The sequence below is a fragment of the Protobothrops mucrosquamatus genome, unplaced genomic scaffold (genome assembly GCF_001527695.2).
Source record: "Protobothrops mucrosquamatus isolate PMUCROS unplaced genomic scaffold, P.Mucros_1.0 scaffold2636, whole genome shotgun sequence".
In the NCBI taxonomy this organism is placed as follows: Eukaryota; Metazoa; Chordata; class Lepidosauria; order Squamata; family Viperidae; genus Protobothrops; species Protobothrops mucrosquamatus.
In genome coordinates, this window is record NW_015388689.1 from 54,366 (window position 1) to 68,001 (window position 13,636).

General features: G+C 40.3%; 1 protein-coding gene across 1 annotated transcript in view; it reads left to right on the forward strand.

The window, feature by feature from the left end:
- The first annotated feature begins 8,537 nt into the window (after nt 1-8,537).
- Nucleotides 8,538-13,636, forward strand: part of MMRN1 (multimerin 1) — a 72,066-nt gene continuing 66,967 nt past the window's right edge. Inside the window, exon 1 of the mRNA XM_015825438.1 lies at nt 8,538-9,199. Within this exon, the coding sequence (XP_015680924.1) occupies nt 8,619-9,199 (581 nt within the window). The 5' untranslated portion in view covers nt 8,538-8,618. The remainder of the gene's footprint in view (nt 9,200-13,636) is intronic.

Below are 13,636 nucleotides of genomic sequence, written 5' to 3' on the forward strand. Positions count from 1 at the left end.
GGCACTTCCAGACATTCACAGGATCAATTGAAACTTGCTGCTTCAAATCTTTTATCAGAAGTTTATAGAGAAACTAGCAAGAAGTAGATGATGTTACATCATGAAACTTACACAGAATTGTGCGGTTCTCTGTAAGCACAGAGAATGGTGCTCTATAAAAAGAATGGAGCTTAAAAAGAAACTGTCATGGTTCCGACAGATGAAACTCTTCAAAAGAACTTCTAGGCATTGTTTACCTTAAAGAATCTTTATTTTGAGCAGCATAATATCGGCACTGCATAATCAAAGCCAAAACTGAATTCTCCTCCCCTAAGCACATAGTATCAAAGCACAATTCCTTCCTACAATTAACTGTCATAAATCACATCCCCCAATTAGCTTGAAGCGTGGGCTTCCTCTCCAGTTCTCCAGCCCGCCAATTCCTTATCAGCTCTGGTTACATTAACCTTGTTTCTCACACTAGGTTTAATGTTGTTATGTCTAGCTGGACTCTCATTCACATCCCCCCTCCCAGCATCATTTAACTCTAAAAGCAAAAGGTAAAAGATGGCTACATTTCCATCTGTTGTCAATCCAATGTTAGCAGCATTGACAGAAACTAGGAAAGATGTTACACAATGGTGCTTACAAGTCATATTATCAGTGTATGTTGCTCAGAAAAATGATACCATAATACAGGGACTGTGATGTTGTAGGGAAGGAAAACTAAGCTGAGTGCAGAAATGCACTCACTAGCAATTATCTTGTTTCCTCACAAACATTGTTCCAATGTTCGTACTAGTGAACAAAGCAAGTAACGCTGAATAGAATTGAGCAAATTAAAATGTGACTGAACATCCTTCCCCAAAAAACACTGTGATTGGAAAAAGTTCTGCAACTCTTTGGTATGATTGGAAGATAGTCCTGTTCATCACTTCTGCAGGTCAGCTTTAAACATCTTGTCTGTGGTGCTTAAGCAGGTTGGAAATGAAGCTATCTTAAGCAACTCTTGACTGTATATCAATTTGTTCTTCAGCTTTGGCAACATCTGGCCAGATGTTCTGTCTGGATGGCTGTTGGAGGTGTGAATTCAGTGATACAGGTTTTTCAGCATGTCATGATCTACTTCCATAAGGGGACCTTGAATTCTAGGCAGAGACTTAAGGATATATTTGTATACTCTTTGTTTGTCCCTCTGTCTGTTCTTTGTGCAAGGGATTGCTTTGTTTCTGATGCATACGCCATGGAGTAGTTCTTATCTGATTCTCCTCCTGATAGGATGTAGTTAGCTAAATGATAAACTTTGCCTAGTTCTATAATCCAGTGGTTCTCAGCCTGTGGTCTGCAGTTCCCTGGGGGGCCATGATGTTATCATAGGGGCTGGTGAAGGCTTGAAGAAATGATGATTTAAATCTTGAGTTAAATCTTGAGTTAAATCATTGGGGATGAGTTAAATCATTGGGGATCTGTGGCCATGGTCCGTGGCCCCAAAAGGTATTTAAAGGGGGTCCGTGGTGAAGAAAAAGCTGAGAACCACTGCTTTAATCTATTTTTTTAAATAAATATTTTTTCCTCTTATGGTTATACAGCCTACTTCATTAATCATTACTTGCTCTCAGCAATGCTTCCTCCTACAACAGTTAGCGTGGCCCTGACCTCTCCATTCTGTGCCAATAAATCAAGTGTCAATTTCCTTTCTATGAAGCAAGTCTCTGAGGACAGGTGGTTTCCACTGATATTTTTGGTGGGGTTTTTTTTGCCTGAGATTCTTTTCCATGTACTTGACACCTTGCCATCCAGTGCAGTCACCAGTGAATCATTCTTCCTCTCCACTTGATCTAGAACAGGGGTGGGCAACCTTGGCTCTTTTATGATTTGTGGACTTCAACTCCCAAAATTCCTGAGCCAGCCATGCTGAGGGGAAAGGGAGAGTTTCCAAGCTGAGCCATGCTGGCTCAGGAATTCTGGGAGTTGAAGTCCACGAGTCATAAAAGAGCCAAGGTTGCCTACCCCTGATCTAGAACAAGGCTGTCAAACTCGCAATGTCACATGACGTGTCGCGACGTATTGCGACTTTTTTTCCATTGCCGGCAATGGGGTGGGCGCAGTTTCGGCATGACGCATCCGGCCCTCAGGCCAGCAGTTTGACACCCTGGCCTAGAAGGAGAAACCCGCAGTATCTCAATTTCACCTGAGAAAAGAAGGAAGGAACTGTTGGGCTGTTGTGTTGGTAGAAGTCAGAACACACGATCTTTGATGCAAAGCAAAAAGATGGAGGTTACCTTTGTGAGAGCAAAATTGGGAATGTTCCTCAAGAAACAGTCAGTGTGTCAGTCTCATCCTTGGGCAAACAGGTAAAGCAGACAAGGTTATAATTTCTTTTACTCTGAAAGGTCTTTGGTGCTCTCTGAGCTTGGTTGTTTTCATTTCCCAAACTAGGTAACATCAGCAGCATCGATTGGGTATTGAAACATTGGCGAGAAAACAGCCAAGGTCAGAAAGCACCAAGGACTCTTCATTTCAACCCTGAACTGTAAATATTCTTCTCTGTCGGTTCCTTTGCTCTACTGATCTCCGCATCCTGATACTTTTTAAAGCACAGAAAAGTGGAAGCCAGTGAAAGTGGTATTTTTATGCACTTTAATCTGGTTTCGGAAACTCTTCACAGTGAAAGCAGTTCACATGACTTACCAGAATATATAAATATAATTCTGTTTTGTCTGAGTTTTCATTCTGAGTGTGCCTGTGACTTTCCTGAAATGGAGTCTCCAAAGGCAGGCTACTCTTTCCAAATTGTCAGAATTAAGGATTACTTTGTGGCAATTATAAAAACCGTAGGCAGTTATATTTCTCATTGAAATGGAGAAGACCAGGGTGGAAAATCCAAAGCCTTTTCTAGAAAATCTTATATTCTTTCTTCCTGCAAATTACATCACAAGTCCTCTTTCTCAAACAATCCTGTTTAGACATTTTGGATTTTTTATTTTTTATTTTGGTTAGAGTGTTGCAATGCTTTCAGCCCTATACCATCTATTTAATGAATTTCACAAATTCACTATTTTCACTTCCTTTTTCATAAAAAAAATGAGGTGGGGAGAGTTACACAGTTGAAATATGCTGAATCATAGCTTAATCTCTGAAAATAAATTCATATTATCTTTAGTGCTTTGTCAGAATTGTGTATTTCTCTAAATGAATGCCAGAAAGGGAAAAATATAAAAAAGAGAGAACAAAACAGGGGACATAGTTGCATAAGATTTCCTTGGATTAATTTATAGATGCACCAACTTATTTTGAATAAAAATTCAACAGATGTCATCATAGTGGGAAAGACCGGATATTGATAAGACACATTTTGTGATTTTGTGAGAATTTGCACAGTGACTATACATCTGTTCCATCCTCCAAGTGTTCAGTTTTTTTTAACTCTTCTCAAAAAGTATTTTTAATGGTTGCTTTTCATGGTTCTATTTGTTTTAAATGCCTTATACAGTTCTAAATCTTTGTTTAATTGTAAATTGCCAGGAAGTCCTTGTGAAGCTTGATACTCTAAAATTATGGAAATATATACATCAGGCATTTTATCCATCTAATGATTCCCTGGTGTTTGAAATTGTATTAAAATATACTATCTGAGTTTATGAGTTTCTATTCTTTTCTATACTATTAAGTGTGCAAGGCTATCTATCTGCCAGAAAACACCAGAATTATATCCCAGTACTATCCTGACATATACAAATGCCATATCTTCTCCCTGATACGAACACTATCATTTTCTCATTAGAATAGGTTAGAATTTAGTTCCATCTGAATTTTAATATGAATGCATCAGTCCTGCAAGTCCCAAATATATTAGGAGCACTTGCAGAAAATGAAACTACATTTTTCTGAATCCAACAAGGTAATTTATTACAGTAAGAGGAGTTTGATAGTGGAACCAATTATGCAGGAAGGTGATAAACTCTTCATGTTGGGGGGTATTCAAGATAAAACTAAGTAGATATTTGTCACTTTAATTTTGATTCGTACACTGAGTTGAAAGTTGGACAATAGCCTAAATAGCATTGTCTAATTATTTCATGATTCCATGAAAAAGATGCGCAAAACTGATGCTTGTAACCAGAAAAAAGTAGAAATTTCAGGAAAGCAGGTTTTAGTAAAATTGAAACTTGCTGGCAATAACAATTCATTAGAATAGAATAGAATAGAATAGAATAGAATAGAATAGAATAGAATAGAATAGAATAGAAGGGACCTTGGAGGTCTTCTAGTCCAGCCCCTTGCTCAAGCAGGAGAACCTATACCATCTCAGACAGGTGATTGTCTAGTCTCTTCTTAAAAAAAACCCAGTGATGGAGCGCCCACGATTTCTGGGGCTAAGCTGTTCCACTGGTTGAATGTCCTCACTGTCAGGAAGTTTCTCCTTAATTCTAGGTTGCTTCTCTCTTTGATCAGTTTCCAATCATTGTTTCTTGTCCTGCCCTCTGGTGCTCTGGTGAACAAACTGACCCCTTCTGCCTTGTGGCAGCCCCTCAGATACTGGAATACTGCTATCATGTCTCCCCTATTTCTTCTTTTCTTTAGACTAGCAAACCCAAGTCCCGCAGCCATTCTTTGTATGTTTTAGCCTCCAGGCCTTTGATCATATTAGTTGCTCTTCTCTGAATTTTTTCCAAACTCTCAATATCTTTTTTGTGATACGGTGACCAAAATTGGCTGCAGTATTCCAGGTGTGGTCTCACTAGGTGTGGTACTAGTACTTCGCATGATCTTGATTCTATGCCTCTGTTTATACAACCCAGGATTGTGTTAGCTGTTTTGGTTGCTGCTGCACACTGCTGGCTCATGGTCAAGTGATTGTCCACTCGGACTCCAAGGTCCCTTTCACAGTTAACCATGGAATTGATCATCAACCCTTCTTAGGAAGGGTTCTTCTTTACTAGAGGTTCTCTTCCCAAGCACTTACATGTCAGGAATTCCGTGTCTGGTAATTGCATTAAAAGACCTCCATGGTCACTTTCAATTTGGTACACGTACTTTTGATTTATGACCAGTCAGTGACTGTTGAAAGTTTCAACAACCTCTCCCAAAATGAGAACCTGGTTCTGAAGTGCCAATGGCCGTGCACCCATTGTGGCCATGTGTCCACATTTTGGGTGCTCAGCAACTATCCTGCATTTACAGCCATTTGTAGTGTCACATGTTTGTAATTTACATTTTTGTGGAACACCAATGTTTTCTTCTCGTTTCCTGCAAAAAATATCTATAGCGAACAACGAGTTCACTTAATGACTGCAGCATTCACTTAGCAATCGCTTAACAACCAGTGCATTTGCTTAACTGACACAAAAAATGTTGTAAAATCGGATTGATTGTGTGATGCCCTGCTTTATGACCACCACGACTTATTGAGTCTAATTGCCAGGCTCAATTCCAGTCATAAGTCAAGGCTGCTTGTAATTGCATAATTCATAGACTTTGGAAAAAAACTGTGTGTTTTCTTATTACTCCTGTTACTACGGTATAATAACAAAGCCCTTCTTAGAATGAGGAAGCTAATCTTCTTATATTGTTTCATTGTTCACTTCCCATCAGCTGATATTAATAGAAAGGCCTTATTGTTTTCTAAGAAGACTTAGAAAAACCAGCATTGCTTCTGCTCATGAAGTTTTATGCAGCTAATCATGTGTCAGGGCCCTGCCTGTCAGGTTTTTGTCTACACCGAACAAATGCTCCATATATTCCACGCCTTTGACTTTTTTTGGATTTCAAGTTAAATTATTGGCTTTCCTCCAATGGAAGATGATTAAACCAGTGATAGCTCAGTCTTCGTCCTGGGTGAATACTTTCCACCTGTTTTCTTTAATTAAATCCAGGCCTATGACTGCTATCGGGTCTCATGAAAAATGTTCTTGAAACAATGACTAATTGATTTTGACCAGCAAGGTTGATCTGCTGCCCTGAATTAGCTATGGGTCTCAGCTTTGATTTTGCTGTTTCACGAGTCCCTCCTTCTCCCTTTTTAGGCTGCCAAAGAACACCCTACTCCAATCGCCTCCACAGCAATTACCTTCTGTGAAGGCATATTACAGGCTACAAAACACAGAGAAAGCACAGCGGTGTAAACACAAGTGATTCAGAATGTCTGGCTGAATTGTCACTGCTTGGTTTCTTTCCAGTCCTGCTTGGCGTATGATTTAAGTGTTACAGTTGCAGGTCAGCACAGCAGTTCTGTCCGGCTAATCTGAGTGGTTTACGTCTTGCCCATTTCACAAGAAGGACTGTTAATGAGACGCTGGCAGCTGCTGAAATGTAGGGAACCTTTGCACTAACAACAGAGAAAATGGGATCTTGTTTCAGTGGCTGCCCATGTCCACTCAGAGATGTCCATCTTTCAGTTACAATTAGTTAGTGTGCTACAAGCTTAACAAGATGCATACAGCCACTCACCTCTCTTCATAGCAACCAAAAGAAGCTTGCTCCCTTTTTGATGATTTTTGCACCTGCAGGTATAACCAGAGGATAAAAATGGGGTGGGCATCCAAGATGAAAAATAGTGCCAACAGCAATGATAGATATATCTGGTCTTCCCAACATGGAGGAGCTTCCCAGTACTGTTGAGTTTAATATTATGAAATTATTCTGAAGGTATTTTGCAGTGGTAAAGTAAACTGCCCTTGAAACAATATGTACTAGCTTGACTCACATCTATTTTCATGAAACAGAAACTTCCCTTAGAAAAATTCGATGTATTATTGTTGAAATTAAAGCTGCAGTTCCATCAGGTGCACTGAGAACATGTGTTCTCTGGGTCCTCCTTCAAGTTAATATGACACTTTGTTTAGCAGACGGAAGCTCCCTCTGCTGTCTCATGTGGAAAGTCAGTTAGGGGAAAAATTGGGGATAGGAAACTATCAGCAGCTGCCATGGGCATTTCAAGCAAGTATTTGATCTATTCTATAGCAACTTGCATCATGTGCTAACCACCCGTCTTTTGGATAATCTTACTTAAGCAGTTGAAAAAAGTGAGACATTTTTAGGATGATAGCAAGGGACTTCATGTATCCTTGCCCTAAAGAATCAAAGCCTTGTTCAAACAAAAATAGGATGTGCCGTGCAAAATGGATAAAACTAATGTGTGGCACCAACCATCGCAGACTAAAAGATACATAGAAGAATTTGTAGTGATAGAAAATTGAAATTATGGTGGCAGATGACCCTCAGGCTAAAGCAGGCTTCCCCAAGCTCTGACCCACTGCCCACTACTGGTCCAGGGCCTGTTTGCAAACAGCCCCACTCAAGTGAGAGTCGCAGACCCTCTGGGCCCTACACCCACAAGTGTCGTGGGTGCTCACGGCCCCATTTGCGTGAGCATCGCAAGCACTTGGGACCTCACTTGTGGGAGCGTCACGGGCACTCTCAGCCCCACTCACGCAAGCAACTGGTGCTCATGCATGTGCATGCACGGGTGCACACACCTGCCCCCCCACAAAATCATCCTCTCTTTTGCCCCTCCCCTTTCCGGGCCGCCAAGCCGAAAAGGTTGGTGAACTCTGGGATAAAGGATCCGGGTTAATTTCAAGCTAATTCTTATTTTACTATGTTCTATTATGTAGTGCCGTTATGAGGAGTACATTAAAGATCCTATTGAGCTGATGATATATACATATAAACCTGAACAGATACAGTATACAGATAGAACATTATGGAGTGGAGAGCAAAACTAGATAATGATTACATGTAGTCCTTGACTTACAGCAGTTCATTTAGTGATTGTTTGAAGTTACAACAGCACTTGTGACTTATGACAGTTTATGTGATTTATGATTGTTTTTCACACTTATGACCATTGCAGCATCCCCATGGTGACGTGATCAAAAGTCAGAAGCTTGTCAACTAACTCATATTTATGACAATTGGAGCATCCCGGGGTCATGTGATCCCCTTTTGCAACCTTCTGACAAGCAAAGTCAATAAGGAAGCCAGATTCACTTACAGTAACTTTGGGCATAGGTAACCTAGTAATCTAGTAACCATGTTACCAGCTTAACAACTGCAGTGACTCACTTAACAATTGTGGCAAGGGAGAATGTAAAACAGGGCAAAACTCACTTAACAACTGTCTTGCTCAGTAACAGAAATTTTGGGCTCAATTATAGTCATGACTCATAAGTCAAGGACTAACTGTAATGGAGAAGCAACTTGAGATTTGCTCACATCATAGAATGGGATATGAGGTTATGCAAGCGGGACATTGAACAGGTCTCTCGTGTTCCCTGCAGCTACTCAGTGTGAAAGGGAAGTTACTCAACATCCCCACCCATCTGCCTTGAACTGATTTCACTGACAGCGTATTTCCATGTTCGCATTATGCCATTCCCTCTCCTCCGGCTTCAACAAAGACAATTGGTATACTCTTCCTCTAAGGAATTTTGCTTCCACAACTCCAAGAGGTCACAGGCCACAGAGGAACCCATAGAAACAGGAAACGGAGCTTCCTCAGCCTACTTTCAAATACTCAAAACCTGTTTCCTTTCTCTATCGCAAACACAACCTCACAGTCCGGCATTTGGTTCAGATCCACTGCGAAAGCAACAGCGCAAAGTGAAAGAGTTTAGACGGGCTCGGCTGAAGACAATATGAGAGACATACTAAGGTTCTTGCAAGCCAGGAGAATGTGGGAGATGTTTTCAGTACTGCTTTTATTAACCTTGGAACGAAGCAGTGCAGAAGCCAATTCAACAGACCCAGCCTTGGTCATGATTTCGGATTCCAGCCCAGTGGAAGTAAGTCATCCTGGCTTGACTGATCCTGAAATCCAGAGCTTTGGAGATGCGCAGGCACCGTCATCGATACTGGATTCTTCTGAGAAACCCCCTTCTGTGCTGACTGTAAAACAGGATGAACGGGACATAAAACATAGCATTTTTATCACCCAGGAGGAAACTCAAAGCTCACCAACTCCAGTTACAACGCAGCAAGGAGAAAATGTCACTCTTAAAACTCTTAGCAGAGAAAAGGACAGTGATGGTGATGTTACAAAATCCAAGGCATTGATCCTACCTAAGGATGGAGGGCATCCAGCACAGATCAATCCTCGAAAGGGCCCCCTTGCAAAGGAAACACCCAAAAAACCAGTTGTGAGCAGAACTTCCAGGCAATCGAGCCTCCAGCAGGCTAAAGATAACAGGAGCCCCAGCTTTGAAACTACCAGAGGAAAGTAAGCAGAAACATATCATCTCCATTTTTTTTTTCTTTCCTTGGGAAGACTGGCAGACTTTATAGAATCCTAGGTAAAGTTTCTTCTGTTCTTAAATAAGAGCAGAGCTCATGAGAAAGATGGGTGGTTAACTGAATCCAGCCAATAACTGAGTCATTGGTAAATAGGTACAACTGTGTTGAACTAGGCATTGCAGCAATGATGGGGAAAGCAATTGTGGATAGTCTGGTGACAGATAGTGTTGGTTATTTAAATTACACTGATTCTTGAGAAGAATAAAGCAGTCTGCATGTAGGATTTCTAGCATCATCTGCAATGCAAAATGTCCCGATCTTTTATTACAATAAAAATAAGCAATATAAAATATTTATTTTTAATAGTTTTAACAGCTGTTTAGGAAGCCATGGCTGTGGACAGTATATTACTGCTTTGGAATTAAAGGTGTGTGGATCTGGTGAGCAACTTCAGTAGGCATGTCCATGAAGCTATTGCCAGGGGTCTTCAAACTTGGCCCTTTTATGACTTGTGGACTTCACAAGTCATAAAGTGTGGTAACCGGTGTGAACCTTATGACGTAGGTCAAAACCAGTGGTGCTACATTTTTTCTACAACTCTGAGATCTTTCTCATGTCTCTTCTCGTTGTTTCTACTAATCCCCTGACCTCCGATTTCGTATATTCCTTGCCAACGACCTTAACCCATACAGATCAAATTACTTCTCTTCCTGCTCCCCCCTGTACTATCGTCACTTCCAATATCTCAGAGGCTGCCACAAAGAAGAGGGAGTCAAGCTATTTTCCAAGGCGCCTGAACGCAGGACAAGAAGCAACGGGTGGAAACTAAGCAAGGAGAGAAGCAACCTAGAACTAAGGAGAAACTTCCTGAGAGTTAGAACAATTAACCAGTGGAACAACCTGCCTCCAGAAGCGATGAATGCGCCAACACTGGAGGTTTTTAAGAAGAGACTGGACAGCCATTTGTCCGAAATGGTATAGGGTTTCCTGCCTGAGCAGGGGTTGGACCAGATGACCTCCAAGATCACTTCCAACTTTACTATTATTATTATTATTATTATTATTATTATTATTATTATTATTATTATTATTATTATTATTATTATTATTATTATTATTATTATTATTATTATTATTACTCCTAGAATTCCTCAGCTAGGCTTGCCTGGCTGAGGAATTCTGGGAGTTGAAGTCCACAAGTCACAAAAGGGCCAGGTTTGAAGACCCCTGCTATTGCTGTGAAAAAAATGCCTCATGGAGTTTTTGTGTCAATGAGTTGTTGCTTCAGTTAAATGTTGGAAGTCTAGCCAGTCTTCCTGATCAGCTTCTTTGCTTCTGTTAATAAATTCCTAGGCTCTTTTGCCAAGACTTTAGAGGATAAATTGAAGGAATGTTGGGCTGCTATTTTGGCTCCGGAGGTTATAAGTTTGTCTTTTTGTTGTTAAGTGACCATGTGGCCCTACATTGCAATTTTTATACTGTTTTTATTGCAAGAAAATTTGATTGATGCAATATTGTTCTGAGCCACCCAGAGTCAAGAGACGCAAAAAAAAATCCACCCCATATAAAAATGTAAAGTAAATTACTAAAAATAAACCAGGGAGGCAAAGCAGCATCATGGCTGTATTTTGCTTCATTTTGATGAGCTACTATACATCAAGAAAGCAAAATGCTCCTTTGAAGATCCACACAGCACTACTAGTTACATTGGCAAACAGAGAGAGAGAGGGAGGGAGAGGGAGAGGGAGAGAGAAGGAATCCATCCATTGTTTCTCAACCTTGACAATTTTAAGGCATGTGGACTTCAACTCCCAGAATTCCACAGCCAGCATTGCTGGCTGTGGAATTCTGGGAGTTGAAGTCCACATGCCTTAAAATTGTCAAGGTTGAGAAACACTGGGTTAAGCTATCATTTAAAATGCTGCAATTAAATTCCAGTATCACAACTATGCAACCTGTTGTGGTCAGGAGTGAACCGTGATAACTTCTATATATTCCCTTTGGGAAACCTTCTGCACTTACCCAAAAAACATGAGAACAGATTGAATTGACTCAATAAAGGTCCATGAACTGATACCAACTTTCTTCCAAGTGTATTGGTCCAGATCTTGATGGATGGGTCCAGACTAGGAAATGCTGCCCCCCCACAAATGTCCTTGACCTCTTTGAACTAGGAAAACTTTTAAATCTCCTAATGCCATGGAGAGAAGGATGGCTTATTCCCTCAGTCTTGTCCCTTCTCCTTTCCTGGATCCCACTTTCTTTGGCGACTAGCTTTTCAGAGGTGTCTTATCAGAAAAGTCTACGGAGGGAAGAGCAATAAGGAATTGATGTATTCTACACTGCTTGCATGGATTCAGACATGGCATTGTTTTCTTTGACTAAAATCAATCTCGGTGGCTGTGGTGCTCTATTTTTATAGGGAGATGGGTACAAGGCAGATGTTGGCAGCTTCTGTTTTTATCTTTCTATCCAGCCTTCTTAACTTAGCAGCCGCCAGATGGTTTGCCTTAAACGGGTAGTCCTCGACTTACGACCACAATTGAACCTGAACTTTCTGTTGCTAAGTGAGACATTTGTTAAGTGAGTTTTGCCCCATTTTACGACCTTTCTTGCCACAGTTGTTAAGTGAAGCACCGCAGTTCATAAGTTAGTAACTCAGTTGTTAAGCCAATCTGGCTTTCCCATTGACTTTGATTGTCAGAAGGTTGCAAAAGGTGATCACATGACCTTGAGACACAGCAATGGTCATAAATATGAATCAGTTGCCAGGCATCTGAATTTTGATCACATGATCATGGAGATGCTGTAAGGGTCGTAACTGAAAAACTGTCATAAGTCATATTTTTCAGTGCCACTGTAACTTTGAACGGTCACTAAACAAACCGTTGTATGACGAGGACTATCTGTACTCCCCATTATTCTCACTCAGTATTGGCATAGAAGTTAGGGAGGATAAGACTATGGTGTATTTGGAGGGAGCCAGGCTGCAGATGGAAACTTCAGTTTATTTATTTAAAAAACTTTTATATCTGCCTATTAAACAACATCAAAATAACAATATAAATTTTACACACACACACAAACACACAACTTTGCAGATCTCATGAAGACTGCAAAGAATCTCTTGGAATGCTAATCTTGGAATCTCTGCCTGCTAATTCATTTCACTGCAATGTATAATCTGATTTATTTAATTTTTATTCCATCCTTTATAACTTTATAAGTAACTGAAGGTGGCAAACATACATAATACTCCTTCCTCTTCCTATTTTGTCCACAACAACAACAACCCTGGAAGGTGGGGTTGGCTAAAAAAAGAGTCACTGACCCAAAGTCACCCAGCTGGCTTTCATGCGTAAGGTGGGACTACAACACCAAACTAACATGAGAATATGCCTTTTTCTATAAGACCCTCCATCCTGCCTCAGGTCTTCTGAGGAAGTTCATCTTTAGTTGTTACAATTTATCTGACAAGGGCTTGGGGTGGGGCCTTCTCTGTTGGCTGTCCCAAATATTTGGAATGCCTTCTTGTAGAAAAGCCCTCCAAACACTTTTAATGTCAGGTGCAAGGAACCAGAAATGACACAATGAGCTGATCAGAGGGATATTTCCTTACCTATCGGCAGGAATCTTGCCAGACTAAAGTACACATTGCATGACTCCAAGGTAAATACTCCAGCCTCTTCCTCCCCAAAGAGATTGAGGGCTACTCAGCTGTTTCACTCCTCTACTTCTCCAGTGGTGGGATTCAAACCATGTTTGTACATTTTTGTTTGAACTGTTAATTTTTATAATTTTATGTGTGTTACTTGTTTTCATTGCTATTAATTGCTATTTTGTTTTAATGCCTTTATTTTTTATTATTATAACTGTCAAGGGACTTTATTAGCTGGCAGCATACTGAGCATGGAAGCCAAAAAATAAACCACTGAATAAGTAATATTACATTCATAGGTTTGGAGGGTTTAAGGTATAAAAATACTTTCCCTTTAACCTTCTGGATTTTTAATTTTTGGAATGCAATTGCTTGAATAGTACAGATAATGACTCTGGGCAGAATTAAGCTATTTGTTCAGATGGTATTCACATGGACAATCTGTACAACTTGTAAGAGCACTAAAATTTTTAGTTGTCTCATCCCCTTCCTCCTTGCTTTATCATTCCCATTCAGCCTGAAATAATAGCAATTGGCTACTGACTAGTATTATATTACAGCCATAAATTTAATAATAGGAACCAGACATCACTTGAATTTAGTTTACAACATGGTCTTTAAAATGGTTATGAGCTAGGGACCAAAGAATATAATACTGGAATTGGAAACCTCAGAATAATACTGTACCATTAGTTCAGGGTTTCCTTCCTTCCTTCCTTCCTTCCTTCCTTCCTTCCTTCCTTCCTTCCTTCCTTCCTTCCTTCC